Here is a 17,077-nt window from a genome sequence, read left to right on the forward strand (position 1 = left end):
GAATTGGCACATGTGCTGTGCAGGAGGAATGATTAGTTAATGGATGAAAGATGTGAGAGCTCGCACTTTCATCCAAGTCACTGCTTCTTTCTCCTTCTTGACATGAGGGTCCTCCTGCCCCAGTGGTATGGGAGATGCAGAGGGGAGAGAGACAGAGAGCCAGTGGATGTTGGTGGCACCTTGTCCTGGGACATAATCTGGTTGTTCCTACCTACTTTTACTTTTACTTTCAAGCTTGGCTTGACTGACCATCCCTGAGCAGTGGGTTTGCAGCAATGCTCTAGCCATAAACGGTCCATAGGGAACACAAGAGACATGGGTGAGTGCCTGAGGCACCAGTGTGTACTGGGATCATTTTAGAGTTCCATAGCTTTGGACTGAGGAAGAGGAGATGCTGTGTGCCTCTCAGTCATGCTGCTCTCCCAGCCTGCAGGAATTACTGCAAATGGTGATTTATTAAATCTTTGTAAACCAGCACAATATCGCATGTCCCTACTGAGAACTCTTCTGCATGAGGTGTTATTACAAAGGGCTGTTTCTGATTGATTTTTTTCACCTACGATTTTTTTTCCTGTATGAATGTTTTGGAAGAAAAGCATATTATTCCAAACGTGATTAAGTCATTTGGAAGAGGATTATGGTGTTTTGGAATAACACCCTCTTATTCCAGAATGAGATCAGTCACACAGGGAGTTAATCGGAAACAGCTATTTTGCTCCTCTGGGGAGCCTCTACCAGCATGACAAATAGTCAGAGCTGTTCCTACCCCTGCTGCCCACTGGTGCCTTGGTCCAGGTGGGTCTAAGGCCAGATGGTGCATTATGGCTCAATAATTTAGAGATATAATTTAATTACTTCTGGCCTTGACCCTGGGGTTTCTGTAATAGTGAAACCTCAGAGTCCTCCATGGAAGTCACAACAAATATAAGCATTTTGTGACTGAAAATCAAGATGATGCATAAAGGAGGTGTCATCTTCAAGAGATGTTTGCTTCCCCAAGAGCCTCTGTGTTTATTTCAGTAAGTGCTTGACTGAGCTGCATCAGAGGCAGCTGCATTCACCCCTCTGCATTGCTCTTCCAGTCAGCTGTGGCAGGCTGTATCCCTTGGCCTTCACACCAGTTGTCATGAAGACATTGGTGTGAGCCTGGTCTAGTGGAAGATGTCCCTGCCCATGGCAGGTGGTTGGAACCAGCTATCTTTAGGTCTCTCCCAACCCAAACCATTCTAGGATTCTGTGATGCTGTGATCACACTGCATCCTCTGCATGCGCACATGGCTCTGCCATCGCACTTCATGATGCAACAACCCAGAAACTTGTGGCTTCCATATGCCACAAATTATATTTTTTCATCCTCTGATACATATTTATTATTGAAATTAAAGGGTTTCCTAAATTTTTATTTCTGAGCTGGGCCAAACACAGCTTAGGCAGTAAGCAATGCATATTTATTTCCAGCTCATGAAGGAAAAATATAACATCTTTCCTTGTGTTTCTATAATTTCTTTTCTGTGCATATGCAAATTGCTGGTTTATTTGTGCAAGATTTATGCAACTAAATGATGGGGAATTATAGAGGCAATTCAGTGCTTAGAAAGAAGAGACACAATTGCTGCAATTTGCTCGTGCCATGCGCTAATTCCTTCGGAAAATGCTTTTGCTCATTTATTTGCACCGAGCACTGATTTCTGCACCCCTAAGCAAGCTTGGGAAATGTTCTCTGGGCTCAATAGACTGCAAATGGTTTATATTTCTTTCTGCCTGTGCCATCACCTCCCCATAATACTTTATAGCAATTAGTAACAATAATGAAATATAGCCGTGATTTCTCAGCACTGGAGAAACGCAGCCAGCGGTTGTGAATCAGGCACATTTTCTGGTCAAATTGGCCATTTAAACATGCTGCTCAGGAAGCTTTAAATCCACCTCGATGGATCACTCTGAGCTAAGCTCCATGGGGGGCAAAAGCACTACTGGAAACAGATTTTTTTCCTTTCCAAAGCTGAACCTGCTCTGTGAGGTTCTGTGTGAAAATGTTCACAGGTTTTGGAGAACACACCCAGGCACGAGCCACCATTGCATTGTGCTTGCTGACAAGCAGCATCCTCACTGCTGCATGGAGACCTTGGCTCACAAAGAGAGCGGCAGCAGGAGCTGAGAGAGCTCCTAGGTTTTTCTTCACATGCCTCCTTGGTGTGGCAAAATAGGGAAATCCTGTGGGGCTGAGATCATATAATGGAATCAATTAGGTTGGAAAAGATCATTAAGATCAGCATTGAGCCAACTGAGCCTCCTTTTCTCCAGACTGAGCCCCCTCAGCTCCCCTCAGCCACTCCTGGCACTCCAGGCCTTTCCCCAGCTCTGTTCCCTTCTCTGGACACGATCCAGGCCCTCACTGTCTGTCTTGGAGTGAGCGGCCCAAAACTAACCCCAGGATTGGAGGTGCCTCAGCAGTGCCCTGTATAGGGAGACAGTCACTGCCCTGGTCCAGCTGGCCACATTATTGCTGATATGGGCCAGGTGCCATTGGCGTTCTTGCCCACTGGACACACTCTGGCTCATGTTTGCTGTCAGCCAGCACCCCCAGGTCCTTTCCCACCAGGCAGCAGTTCAGCCACTCTTCCTAAGCTGTCATGTCACATGGGGCTGTTGTAACCCAAGTTCAGGACCCAGCACTTCACCTAATGCCTTATTTCCGATGCCCGGATGGAGACAGCAGACAGGACATAGGGACGGAGGTCCAGGGCCCCAGGAACTAACCTGGAGGTCCTGCAAAAGGACTTGTTGCAGTTAAATGTCACAAGACAGCTGGTGCCCAGCACTTAGAGAAAGGGAAGTGATTTAGTTTTGGTCATTATCAGAAAAACATGTGTGGAGGACGGGCAATGAGAAGAGCAGCCGTTTTCTATTAGGATAAGAGTAGGTCAGGTGTAGTTAAAACTGGGTAAATGGAGCAGGAAATGTGGCTGTATATTACTCACCCAAGATATATTGCACACATTAGCCTTGTTTGATCGGGTTATTCAGAGATTTGGTGCTCCGAGTGGTGTTTTAGGGTGGCCAAATCTAGGCTTTGTACTCTATTAAAATAAATATATTGCTCATGTTTAATAAAGTCTCTGAGTTTCCATGTAACTGAAAGTCTGCAAGTGGTCTTTGCTGGAGTCTTAATGAGTCCCTGTCTGCAATAGGCTTTTGAAGGTGGAAGGTGTGATATTAATATTGTTTGTGTAGCAAAATAATTTATGAATATTCATTTAATGATGTTGCCGGCTTCCAACGTGTATCTGCTCTTGGGAGCTATAATGGGTTTTCTCTCCCGGCAGAGAGCTGCCTCATGGAAGTGCCAGAGGCTTTGCTGTGAGGGCTCAATGGGCTGCCCTGTGCTGTGGAAGTGCATCAGACTGGTGTAGCAAGGGTAGTCAAAGAATTGCAAGGCTGCTCTGCAATTTGGCTGTGAAAACTACCCTAGTTTTGCAGAAGAATTAGGAAAAGTTGCTTTTCTCCATTAAAAAGCCCTATGCAATGCAGAAGGCTTTATTAGCACTGGGCAAGATAAAATGTATTGGGTTGGGTTTTTTTTAGTGTGTCTGAAGAATTTGAGTCTTAATGAAATGTGTCCTCTCAAAAGAAGTTGAGAGGGAGGTGCTAAGATGGACAGTTATTATATGCTTAATTTTACTTTATTACATTATATTCTAAGAAATAATACCTTTTATCTCAACTGTATCCTTTGCAGCATCTTTGTCTGCATTTAGCTTTGGTGTTCTTTGACCACCCTTTGGTGCATGGACAGGCTTTATCATGTCCCTTTAGCTCCTTCCTAACCTCTTGGATAAATATGATGGATAAATACATGCTTCTGGCATGGCAGCATCCTGCTTTCCTTTCAGGGATGGAGGACTGAGGTCCAGGTCTCTCTGAGATGCTTTAGTCCACATGGGTAGGCTCTTCCCATCGTAGGGTGATGTAAAAGGCAGAGCAAACCTCCCTGGGGGCAAACCCTGCTCTGCAGCTCAGATCAGCTCTCTAAGCTCTGGAACTAGACATCCCAGCAGGACAGAGAATGAGTACAAGCAGGGAACCTCAGCCAAGCATTGGACCCACCTGAGACTTCCCAAATCCTGATCTCCAGAGAGCAGCCTTTGCTGCAGCTAAAGATGATGCTGCACATACAAAGCAGAAACCAAACTAAGTATGGGGGCACTTTCCCAGCTCTCTTTTCCCTGGCTGCCCCAGGGCGATGCTTGGTGCATCATCCACAGCCACCATCCCATCTGTGGGCAGTAAATCCTGCGGCAGCAGTCGGGGCTGACTGCGGCTTCGCTCCCCCTTTGCCTCCGACAAAGCTGTATTGTTTAGGCGTGACCTGCTTTTAGGAGCCCCCTGAGGTCCAGCCGTATATCTGTCCTTGCCAGATCCTGGAGGGTGGCTGGGACCCCGGCGGGGTCAGCAAAAGGGTACGTCACGGCTGGACAGCAATTATCCTCTGGGCTGGGAAAAGCCAGGGCCGAGGCTGTGCCGTGACCTGGTGTCTCTTAAAAAACCTTTGAAAGGTTCCAGGCTAGTGAAGGTAGGGTTCCTTTGCTTCAGTGCATCCTCCACATCCTCCCGCAGGCATCTTCTGCTAAAAAATGTCACTTGTTCTGCTTAAGAGTTACTTTATTTGGACGTCACGTAGCAAACACATCCTGCTTTGCCCTGCACTGGCACCCCTGGGCTGGAGGGAATGTCCTTTGACCCTTTCTTATGACATCCTGCAGGACTAAAGTGCCCTGCTTCAAATCATTAGTTCCTTAGTTTCCCATTCTCCAGCTCTGGGCACCATCTGCCTGACAGAGCCACTAAATGGGGTTAAACCCAAAAGAAATGGCAAATTGTGAGTGTGCAAACTGCTCAGCTTGTATTAATCAGGAGACAGAAGTAGAGTCTGGATGGAAATAGGCAAACTAAAACCAGAAGATTGGTATCCAGGACAGCTCAGGAGAGGACAGCTGGGGAGGTGTCAATGTCCCCCTGCGATGGGCAGGAGTGGAGGCAGCCATTCTGGAGGGAAGCTCCACGTGCCACTTTCTGATGCTTGGCATCACTTTATTTCTTTAATTTCCTCCAAGCAAAAGCAGCCCAAGTCCCTCTCTAAGCAAGCTCCATGAGTCAGTGGCAGAGCTGGCCAGCCCCTTCCCATGGCTCCATCAGCCCATCAATCCACTAGAATAAAATAAAACTATGAGCAGAAGGTGTTAGTTTTGGGGGAAGGATACTGTTGCCCCGGGGAGATGCCAGTGTGTCCTGTATGCATTAATGAAACACTTTCTTTCCGGTTAGGACTTGAAGGATGCTCATTGAAAATCATGCTGCCATGGAAACCAAAGGTGTTTAGTCTTTTGGGAATGCTGTTGGACAGAGGCAGGGAGAGGTGTGGGAGGCGGGAGAACAGTCTCTGAAGAAGAGGCATTTTATCAAAACCCTTGATTCACCATCAGTCTGTGCCTGTCTGTTGCTTGTGGCTGCTGATTGTGGGAGGGAAGGGATAATCCCTGTACTGGATGCTCTTCACGGCTCCAGGGGCCTCCTTGCTCTCGGGGTGTTCCTGGATGGATAGGGCATGTGGACCCTGCCGGCTGCAGGGACAGGGATTTGCTGTGGCAGCGGTGCAGGGTGAGGAGGGGATGGACAGCCGTGGAGCCCCGAGCAGCCTTGCTGCTGTCGGCACCAGGTCCCTGACAGGAGGCAGCAGGTCAGGGACCTTCGGCTGCTCAGGGACCCCGGTCCTGGCACCCTGCCCCTGCTCACCCTCCCCTGCTCCTCGAGGATGAAACACAGGAAGGTGCAAGCATGGAGAAATAATGGAATTATTGCTCTGTCAATGTACCATTCATTTTAATTAACGCAGCACGTCGGCGCTGTGACAGCAGTATTAACGAAGGGTGGGAGATTACTGCAAAACAATGTCGTCTTCCTACACCTTGTCACTTCCCAGCGCTGTCCCCTGACCAAACCCTCTCTCCTTCCCCTGTTCATTCCATTTGCCATCCTCAGGCACTTGCTGGGAGCCCGTGTCCCCAGGCTGGAGCTGGGGGCTGCTCACACTCCCCCTCGGCCCCGCACAACCCCTCACTATCAGAAGTACCTACTAACGCATGTTTTAATTAGAATAATCAATAAGTTGCATTAGGTAAAGGACGGGAGTGGGTCCCTGTTGCACGCACAGAGCAGCTCTTCGTTGTGGCTTATACAACACCCTGCACTAATGCTGCTGGAGGTTGTCATTAAGGCTAATTAATTGCGAAGATACCCTGTGCTTTCTGTTGGGCACCTTTGGATCGGGGCTGCTCAGTGCAGCAGGGGCAAACCCGCAACGGCTCACCTTGGGCTTGAAGGCAAAATGCAAAGAAATAGATTAAAAGAGCTAACAGCCACCCTTCTTCCCATCAAATATTCCTGAAATCAGCACGTTCCTGCAGAAAACTTCAGCGCATTGGGAAATCCTCAGCGCTGAGGGCCGGGGCTGTCAGTGCCGGCTGCCTGAAGATCGATTCACTCGTGATTTGGATTTTTCCCTTCGCAGCAGTTAATGCTCTGCCCGTGTTTTGCCACCACATCCCGCTCCGTAATTACAGTGACTGCACGGATCAATTAGCGCCGCTTAAAGCCATTAGCAGCCCAGCCCCTTGGCCTGCAGCTCATGGCCAGCAGCCCTGTGTGTGGGGAAGCCATGGAGGGACCCATTCGCACAGTATCTGCAGTGGACAAGCCCTCACTTCTTTTAAATTCAGTTTTATTTTGATTTTCCATATTGTAACAATGTAATGATGGCCTTAACAGGGACACTGGGACACAATTTGGCTGAGGATGTTTCATTTCACTGGATTTCCATGTTGCCTCTTGGGGTTGCCCAAAAGGTGACAATTCTGTTTTGTGATGTGGTTTGTTACCAGAAATTTATCTTTGTTCAGTGCCAAATTCAAAGCCTCTGAAGGTCTGGGACTGTCTTGAAGCATCCATTTGCAAGGGAGTAGTAAAAACTTTTCCCAATGTCTCATCCAGGGGGATGAGGGAAGTGGGATGAGCAGAGGAGGGATGAGAGCAAACACATTTTCATATCTGAAGGGGAAGACAAATATTCTCTTGGTGCCTCAGTTTCTCTGTTAGAAATGCAAACTCTGCCACTACTGCCCATGTCACCTGCAGACCCAGAGCTCTGTGGTCTTAGTTAAATGATTTATCAACTGCAGGAAAACCAGGAGCCAGCCAGCTCCAGTGGGGTGGCTCAGTTAAAGGATGGAGATGAAGATCCAGGCTCTCCACAAATTCATCCCAATTTATTCGTGAACACAAACACCTCAAACACCAGGTTTCTATCCTTAATACAACTATTTCCATTCATTTTTTGTCTTATACCAGAATTTTCCCAAATGAGGACTTTTCTACCAAGGTCTCCCCTGAAAACACAGGTTAAAAAAGTCCTAGCAGAAGCCATGGCTGTTAACCAAATCTTGTAGCATTAACATTTCCTCTTTTCTTAACATTCTCTCTTTTCCTTCCTTTGATGAAAGGCTTTACAGGGTTTAATGCTGACATGTCCCAACCTGTGTGGCCTGGCTGTCCCTGGGCAGAGCTGATGTCCCCAGCAGGGAGGATTATGTTAAAAAACATAAATAGCTTCAAGGTGCTTTCATTTTTTTTTTCCTATTTCTCATCATTTTATCATATAAGAAAAAAACCCTAAGCTGGTGTAAATCCCTTATTTTCAACAGGACTGAGGAACCCCATGTTCTGGAGACCTCACTGGGGATATGTTGGTCCATGAGGCAACTTGGTGGTCCCTGGAGAAGCTGGGTGGGGTATGATTTCCCAGGCCCAAATCATAAATCATGCATATAAAAAGTCACTCAGGGCACTCTAGCCCAGCATGGAGCAACTGTAAATATTTTTGATCTAAGGGATTATTTTCTCTTTGGGCAGTGTCTCACTCTGTGTGTGACATCTCATTCCTAGATCGATGTTTTATAGGCACGTGGGCCCTTGTATCTGCTCATGGTTAGTCGATAATGCCAAAACATATGGGCTGTCGTGTGCCTTTCCATGTATTCCTGTTATATAGACTCCGAAAATAACTTGAGGGTTAAAAACTAAATAAATCTCGAGGATGGTATTGTTTGTGCTAGATAAAATCCTGTGAACAAAGCAATTGGCATCATTTCACTTGCAAATTGAGCAGTGAAGCAAAATACCATTTATGAAACTGTAATTTATTCTTGGAAAATCAAGCACTTACAATGTCGGCTTGTCGCAGGTTAAGTTACAGAAAAGGGAAAAAATAGATTAATGATGAACGTGACAACGTTTCAGGGGAAATCATCACAACTAAAGCCTTTGAAAAGCCTGTTTGCTCCCTGCACAAACGGGATTTTTATTTTTTTCTCCCAAGAATATTAAACCAGGGATTGCTTTGAGTCTCAGTGGTGCTGGGAGCAGCCAAGCAGGCAGTGGCAAGGTCTGAGGAGGTCCTTGTACCCGCTTTACCCCCATCCTGCTGCATCCTGTGCTGGGTAGCCCTCACTGCTTTTGGAAGCCAAAAAGCAAAGTCTGGTTCATTATTTTTTTCCCTGCCTGCAAATAGTCCATCCCTTAAAGATCCTCTTTCTTGCAGGTGTCCTTATTATATTCACAGAATCACAGACTAGTTTGGGTTGGAAGAGACCTTAAAGACCATCCACTTCCAACCCCCTGCCATGGGCAGGGACACCTTCCACTAGACCAGGCTTCTCCAAGCTGGCCTTGAACATTTCCAGGGTTGGAATATTATTTTGTTTTGGTTCTGTACAGCTAACACCAGGCAATGTGAACAAGCAGCTCTCCAGTGGGGACACCACCAGTGCCACCAGTGCCAACATCATCTGTTCTTCCATATGATCCACGGATGTTCCTTGACAAAGGTCTCCCAAGGTCTCTCTTTTGCCCTGGCTTTTATTCCTTATCTCTCTTAGCCCTTTTCCTTCTGGCCAGGAGACCACTCTCCACTGACAGATGCCCCTTGAGAGCTGGCAGACACCATGGAGTTGTTGCAATGGGGATGGGAAGAAAATGAATGTAATTTGCACAAGAAGAGGACAGAGCTCATCAGAATAAGTCCATAGGTGATGAGAAGGCATAGCCTTGTCTCCTGGCATGTGGGAGTTTATGGACCAGTTGGAGCCACAAATCCCAGCCTGGAGCTGCACTCTGGGTGGGAATCTTATATCTTTATTTAGGGAAATATCAGCAAATAGTCCTAATCCCCATGATTTCTGCACCAGCATCTTTAAGGTCTCACTGTTAAGTCACAATCACTGCAATGACAAAGTATTTGGGGCAGGAATGGGTATTTCCATGATTCTGGCCGAGGCATCGCTCGTCCCCCACGGCGCTCGCTGAAGGTGATGGTAAAACAGAGTTCACAACCCGAGGAGCGATTGCTGGCTGTAATAGTGTGTCACGTATTAAGGGAGCATGTTTGAAACCACGTTATATTATTAAAATTCATGGGAGTGATTTATAGGGGTTTTTAAAAACAGCAGCTTGCCAATATAAATTGGCTTAGGAAAGTCAACTGTAATCCACCCAGGTCCAAATAATGACATTTCCTCCAATACATCCAAAAAGCTGAAAAGCAGAAAATAATATCCAGGCTCCAGAGATAAGGCGAGCACCCAAGGGAAAAAGGACTCTGAAATATTCATGCAGCCATAGATTGGATGGTGGAAATGGCCATTCCCCACGGCTGCGTTTAGGGACTGATGAATTTAGTTACTGTACCTTTATATTTATCGCTCAATAAACAAGACAAGTTCCTTTACAAGGCCGAGCAAGACTAATTTAGCTATTTTAGCACTAAGGAAATGGCTTTCTGAGCAAGGCGAGGGGTTGGTAATTTTGCATGAAATTAGGAGACTTTTAATTTAGCCAAGGCAGCGAGCACTGGTGGGGTCTGAAGGTGCTGGGAATAACAGGGCTGGAGATGAGATCTGAGGATTAAGTCTTCCCTGGAGCAGTGGGGTTGGGGTGCTCACTCTGGGTTTTGGCCCCACACTGAGATAGAGCAGAGCTTTTTCAAGCCGCCTACACCTGCTGATGAAGGTGTTCCAGCTCTTGATTTTTAAGATGATATTTGGAGGCTTAGGCCATTGCTGTAAAGGTTTTACAGCAGCCGTGCTGGAATCAAGCATGGCTCTGTAAAAGTGTCAGCAAATGAGGCGGTGATGCCCAAGTGGTATTAACACCAAAATGACCTTTGCAATAGTTAGGGCTTTATGGGATATTATAAATTCTCCCTGTGTTGGCAGGGTTATAACTAGGACATTAGCAGTTACATCTCCAGTGAAACCTGAGGCAGGAACGCAGTGTTTGGAGCTGAAAACACCCACCTTATTTATTTTTTTCGTGTTTCTGTAGCTGAAGAGTTGATTTGAGGCATTTCCAGCAGAAATTTGAATGCACATGGTCAAAAGGAGATTGCTTCTACTAAAGACGAATTTTGAGCACTCAAGTAGGGTTTTTTGGAGGGCTCTTAATATTTCTAACAGCCCAAAATCAAAGTGATTTAAACGTATTGCTTGGGGTTTTTTATTTCCTTAGTTTCTAAGACTTCAGATTAATATTGTCAAACCTTTTTTTTTATTGCCATGAAGGCAGGGAAAGTCCTTTTTAATGAAAGCCACAAGCTCTAAACAATACCTTGACTCTGCAGCTGCTATCTGCAGTACCAGATTTCACTGAACTTACATGAAAATCCCCCGAGTGAGCCCACTTTGATCTTTTTTTCACCTCTTGCATTGCCACTGGGAAATAAAATCAGTTTTTATGCTGGTATTTATTATGAAGTATATATTTACACAATCCATGCTGCAATTTAGCAGTTCCGAGAGCTTCGGGGAGTTGTTTGAAGCAACTTTTCACTCACCTGCTTATTGAAACCCCTTTAGAAAGTGCTGCTGGGCTCACTCTCACTCATTTATTCCTCACAGCCTCTACTTTGCCTGTCCTTTGGCACTGAGGGCAGCAGCAGTAGTACATGGGACAGTGGCAGGAGGGCAGCTCATGGTTCACAGCCCATTTTGGGGAAAGGCTACATCTTAGAATCTCAGAATGGTTTGGATTGGAAGGGGCCTTAACAATCATTCTGTTCCCACCCCCTGCCATGGACAGGGACACCTTCCACTATTCCAGGGTGCTCCAAGCCCCATCCAACCCAACCTTGGATACTTCAGGGATGGGGCAGCCACAGCTTCTCTGGGCAATTGTGCCAGGGCCTCTCCACCCTCACAGGTGCTGCCCTGTTAGCGCTGCAGGCAGCGGGAAAAGCAGCTGCAGCAATAGCTGAGCAAGAGCCAAGATTAATTGGAAATTGATTTGCACTTCCAAGCACAGGTGTCACACTGTGATCCTGGAGGTCTCATCTCACCCAGCTCCCAAAGAGCCCCCGTGCTCTAGCAGGACTCTGCTGATGGCTTCGCCGGAGTTTATGAGGAAAGCATCAAAATAAAAACCCTTCAGTTCTTAAATGCTGAATTTTGGAAGCTGCTCTTTGAGAGGAGCCAGATTCATTGCCATCCACTTGAAGTGGTGATGCCCCAAGTTGCCCTGAACAATCCCCACACCACAGCCCTGCATGTGAAAAGAAAAGCTCCAGACAGGCTCATTTATTCTAGTTTTATTTTTCTTGTACAAGTAGCCACAGGCTAAAATCTAAACAGAGCAAACTACAAAAAACCTGGGTTTTATTTTATTATTATTTTTTAATACAGAGCTAACAATCGTGGGATCAGTGGGATTTCAATATCAAGACAGTTCAAAGTAAGAAAGGTAGAAAATAAACAGTAGAAAAGTGCTTTGCAATTTGGGTTTTTAGTATTACTCCTAACAGTTGATTCCCAAAAAGGACTGGGACAAAGGTTTAGCATTGGTTTTATTATGACTTTCTTACAAATGTAAAGATATTGCAAGTTTAAATGATGGAAATAGGATCAAAGTACAAATCCCTCTTTGCTTTTTAAGTCAGACCCTGATCCAAAGCCCCGTGAAATCAGGCTTGTCCCCGACTCGCCAGGTTTCGCACTGGCCCCGTTCCTTCTTCCCACACGATGCTGAAGCCCAGGCTCTGCCCTTGGACTAAACCTGGAGCCATTTCCCTGATTCCCAGTGTTCCAGGGGGTTTCAGTGCCATGGCCCTGTGCCAGCAGCGCTTTCGGCTGGGGCTGCTGGTGCTTCACTTGTCCTCATCTCCCTGCCCGCAGCTCCAGCCCAGGCACTTTCCTTTCCCTTTCCCTTTTTTTAATTTGGCAGGTGAGGGAACTAAATGAGCTGGCATCGAGTTGCTCGATGGGATCTGTAACCTGCCTGCTCCGGCGCGCACGGGGACGGATAGATTTCCACACATTGTTTGCACAGATGAAGTGAGGAGCTCCCCCCCCCTTTGTTTTCATAAGCTTTTAATTTCCTTTTTTTTAACCAATTTTCCCAGACTTAAGTGCTGTCAGAGAGGGCTCAGACACTGCACTGATCCCCCTGAAGTGCCATGGGATGGTTATCCCAGGGGAACACCCCCACAGGCAGCAAAACTCTTCCCTTCACTATCCAGAGGCAACAACATTTCATAGCTTCTCTCATTTTTTATTGCCAACTTAAAACCTACAGTCCCATGGTATCATTTTGGGTGGAAGCTTTAAAATTCCCAAACTGGTCCAGCACTTAAATATATCAGCCCCTTTACAAAACAAGGAAGAAGAAAGATAATGGTAGACAAATAAATACCTGAATTCAACAGTGTGAAAATACCCTGTCACAGCAAAAAACTATTCCCTGTTCAACTAAAGACAATGTGGATACTATCCCTGAGGAAGCAGCCATCTCTGGTTAACTTGAGATCTCCAAGAGTAGGTTGTGCCCATTATGGATTACCAAAAATTAAAAAAAAAAAAAAAATCAACTTTTGGATATTTATTCTTTCCTATAATTTCATCTCACCACAGCCAGAAAATAAGAGGGTTTTTGGGATCAGCTGAGAAAAAGGCAACGGGTTGAATTAGTGTAATTATTTGAAAAATACTATAAGGATGAGATTCCTACGCCAAACACAGGCAGTTTCCAGCAGTTTGCGCCGGATCCAACACCTGCCCATCATCCAGTGGTTTTACCTCTGGGTAGAACTGATTCTTCCCATCAGGGAAAAGTAGGGGGGAAAAAAAAGGAATAAGAAACCTGGCAAGCTGTTCCTTAAATGTTGTGGTGTGTAAAGGAGTGGTGAAGAGAGTGCTGCCCTTGGATGGCAGGTGGGTGCTGATGGTGAAAGGTGCTGGGAACCACCCTGGGACTGTCTGGCTGCCTCAGCCTCCGGTCTGGGGACATCAAATGATGCCTCGACCCCTTTTCTGTGGCACAGCCTATCTGCAACACACGGGGACCTGCTTTCCCATATCCACCCAAATACAACGTGTCTACCCGAGTACAACTTGTCTACTTGAGTACAACTGTGCCCCAAACACAGAATAAAATTCCATCCGTTTCCTTCAAAACCAGGGCAGCAGATTGGATGAACGAAGGACAGACTGTCCCCCATGCTGAAACCAAACACAAGCTCTTCTTCAAATTCCTTTTTCCTTCTCATTTCACAGATTAAGGGCCAGACATATGCTAGGTGATGTTTTCCCAAGTTTTGGACTAGGACAGCTTTGCCTCCAGCCCTGTTCAAGCACTGCAGTACAGCAAGTGGGGCTGTTACGTGTCGCTTTTTCAGCTTGGCAAAAAGCCAATATTTAATTTTGAGTGGGGTTTTTTGCCCAGTTTGGTGGACTTGGATAATTTAGGGAAGACCATGGATCCTCATCACCAGACTTCAGCCTCATCCCTTCAGGAACTGAGCTGCCACAACTGTATTTGGTCCCAACGGTACGAATTGACAAGAGCAGAAAAGAAACCCCAAAAAAGAGGAAAAGCTAAACATCTAAAAAATAGTCTTTAAAGATTTACATCCATCTTCAACCATCTCAAACCAACACAGAATCTGCATTGGTTTAAGCCACCATGTTTCTGCATAATTAAAAAACAACAAAAGAAAAAACTCTATTCTTGACATACTATTGTATTCCAACTAGTCAAATGGCACAGAATTTCCCTTTAATAAAAGGAAGTAGTGACAAATACTTGTTACTATTACAATATCACAATAATATGATATTAAATTAATAGCATGTTCACAGCTCCAGGAAGCCTGAGCTGAACACTACTCTAGGTTCTGTGTTCACTTTGGCAACGGTACTTATTCAATGTGAACGGCGGCGTTACACACACAAAAAAAACAATAAAAAGAAAAACTGGGCTGGAGTGGGAGTGGGATGGCAGGAGAGGATCGGGTTGTCTTTGATATGAGGTCATAACTTGAGCTGTTTGGTGTCTTCTCCTCCCACCTGCCTTGCCCTAACCCTGGCATCCTCTGGCTCCTGCGATGGGGTGGGCTGTGCTCTTGGTCTCACACAGCACTGTCCCCCACGGCTGTCTCCGGGTCCAGCATCACAGGTGTGAGCAGGGATCATCGGACAGCCCATTTAGCCTCTTTGGTGGGGTGGGGAAAGGCTTTTTGGGGGGGTTAATGCCAAAATTTAACACTTTGCATCTTTTCTATTCTGCATGATGTCTACAGGAGGACGAATTTTAGTAGAAGAGGGCTAGGAACACCGAGCCTGAACAGCTCCTTGCTCTTGAGGTTGGTGCCATTACATCTGCTTGGGCCAAGCTGGATGAGGACAGAGTCCTGCTTGCAGGTAACCCTGCCCAGCACCAGGACTCAGCTCAGGGAAGAGGCACTTGCTCAGCCTCCTGTATATTGTACTATTTACACAGTCATTGGTTGCATCCCATTGCCAGCTGGGCAGGTGACGGGGGTGTTTTTGACACAAGGGACTCTTCCACTGGTACCATTTAAAAAAATACAATTCATACTTTTTTAAAACTTAAACTAATTTCCTTTCCTGATTCCGTTCACTGTCCTTGCAAATACAGCAACATTTCATTTACCACCACCTACACAAAGAGATCAAACACATTTGCCTGGATTTAACCACCTCACACAGCAGGGAAAGGGCTGCCCTCTGGCACCAGCTGGCACCTGGTGTCCCTGTCCCCTGTGTGTGCCCCCATCTCACCCATGGATGATGCTGGTCACACACTGACTCACAAGGCTGCACCACAGCCAGGACAACCCAACCTCCACAGTGTCAGGTTGGTGGTTGATCTCTGGAGGGGACAAACCCTCTCTTTGGTGTCAGGAGCTCCTCTGCCCACTGTGGGCATGGGGAAGGGGCAGCTTTGGCAGCCCCCAGCAACCTCCTTGCCTTGTCCGTCCCAAGGAACTGAGCCCATGTTGGCTCCATTCATCCTTTGGACATTCTCCTGTGGCTGGAAAGGTGCTGGAGGAGCTGGGGGCAGCTCAGTAGCGTCTCAAGGGATTCTGGAAGTGCTCTATTTGGGTTTCCCCATGGGTGCTCCTGATAGCAGGGTGGGCTTTGGGACAAGACAGTGATATCCAGGTTCTCACCTCCCAAGGGTGTGTTGTGCTGCTTATGCTGGCACACGCCATAGATCATCCTGGTGGGAATCAGCCTTGGGGAGCAGCACACTGATGGGGCAGAAGGGTGCTCTAGCCCCAGCACTGGAATCTGAGCACCCCATCCCTTCAAACCCAAGATGGACCAGTGCCCAAATCAGCCCTGGAAAGGCAGTGGTGCCAGGGAGCCACAGGGCATCACGCTGCTTGTCTGTGACCACCCCAACAATCTTTAAAGTAAAAAACCACAACACGAATCTCCGCCACACAGAATCACACTGGAGCCCCCAAAAGTAAAGCTCATAACACCAGTGAAGCATCGTGCTTCATGTGGGGCTGGGTGGGAGAGGCAGGAATTGAGGGAGAGGGGAGGATACACACACACACACCCACACACGCACACATACAAGAGTTTCTCTCACGCTTGAGGTAGAACATTGCTTTCAAAGGTTTGGAAGTGCTTTAGATGGGAACGACAACAAGGAAGCCACCAAGGTGGCGGGTACAGAGCGTGACTGTTGAGGTAGGACCATGCTTGTACTGACCAAGTGCTACGCTACTTGTTTGTTTGAACACGAAGGAAGACGCAGGTATTTCTGCTTCCCAGAAGACATTCATTCCGGTTGAGGTAGGTTCTGAGTTCACTCGGGTTGTCTGTCCAAGTCTTTCAGTAGCCCTCAGGCATCCTTTGACACACACACTCTTTTTTTTTTTTTTTTCCATTTTTTTTTTCATATTATTTAGAGTCAATCAGCAAAAAAAGTATCCTGAGAAATAGCAAAAGTGTACAAAATCGTCAAATCCACGGAGAGACAGCCTTCCTAGGCCTCAATTTTTGGAGTCAAGTTAGAAGGATTTTTCCAAATCCAGTCTTCTGGAAATAAAAATAGATCCAAAAAGTAGTCCTAAAGCTGCTGATCAGGAAAAAGTCTGGGATGCCAAGAGATGGGGGCTCCACTGTATCCCCAGTCTGTCAGAGACTGGAGAGTTGGCCAAACTCTGCCAAGGAGTCTGTTACGTAGCAGCTGTGGGGAAAATCCATCGTGACCAGTCTCCAGAGAGCCATCATTGGAAGAAACACATTTGAGAGGCTCAAGAGAGGTCAGAAAGATAAACTTCACAGAGTTTCCAAAAGGCTGTATACATATATATATATATATATATATTTATATATATATATAAAAATAAAGCAAAACAAAAAAATAACAATCAGACCATAGAAATCTTCAATTGACCTGAGATTGACAACTCGTAAAGACATCACCAGCCGCGGGTTTGGTTTCTGGTAACTCCTACAAGAGGCTTCGAGTCTTGGCAGTTTTATCCTTCATTGGCAGGACCGTGGTTGGGGCCCAGAGCAGCAGGACTGCTGTCATGGGAGGTTTTTGGGAGGGGGCCTGGCTGCTCCTCAGTGATGCTGAACTCATCCAGAGGGAGTGTGGAGATCTGGGTTTCGTCATGGGAGGCTGACATGCTGTGAGCCGACTGGAGAGAGAG

The 17,077-nt window shown here is 46.5% G+C and overlaps 1 protein-coding gene and 1 long non-coding RNA gene across 2 annotated transcripts in view; one reads left to right on the forward strand and one right to left on the reverse strand.

Annotated features, from left to right (window-relative positions):
- LOC128794651 (uncharacterized) overlaps positions 1-16,417 on the forward strand; it is a 29,888-nt gene extending 13,471 nt beyond the window's left edge. Inside the window, exons 4-5 of the long non-coding RNA XR_008433222.1 lie at positions 14,678-14,798; positions 16,325-16,417. This is a non-coding gene — a long non-coding RNA (uncharacterized LOC128794651). The remainder of the gene's footprint in view (positions 1-14,677; positions 14,799-16,324) is intronic.
- IGDCC3 (immunoglobulin superfamily DCC subclass member 3) overlaps positions 11,693-17,077 on the reverse strand; it is a 101,235-nt gene continuing 95,850 nt past the window's right edge. The window contains exon 14 of the mRNA XM_053954750.1: positions 11,693-17,065. Within this exon, the coding sequence (XP_053810725.1) occupies positions 16,901-17,065 (165 nt within the window). The 3' untranslated portion in view covers positions 11,693-16,900. The remainder of the gene's footprint in view (positions 17,066-17,077) is intronic.

The sequence above is a fragment of the Vidua chalybeata genome, chromosome 13, assembly GCF_026979565.1.
Source record: "Vidua chalybeata isolate OUT-0048 chromosome 13, bVidCha1 merged haplotype, whole genome shotgun sequence".
NCBI lineage: Eukaryota > Metazoa > Chordata > Aves > Passeriformes > Viduidae > Vidua > Vidua chalybeata.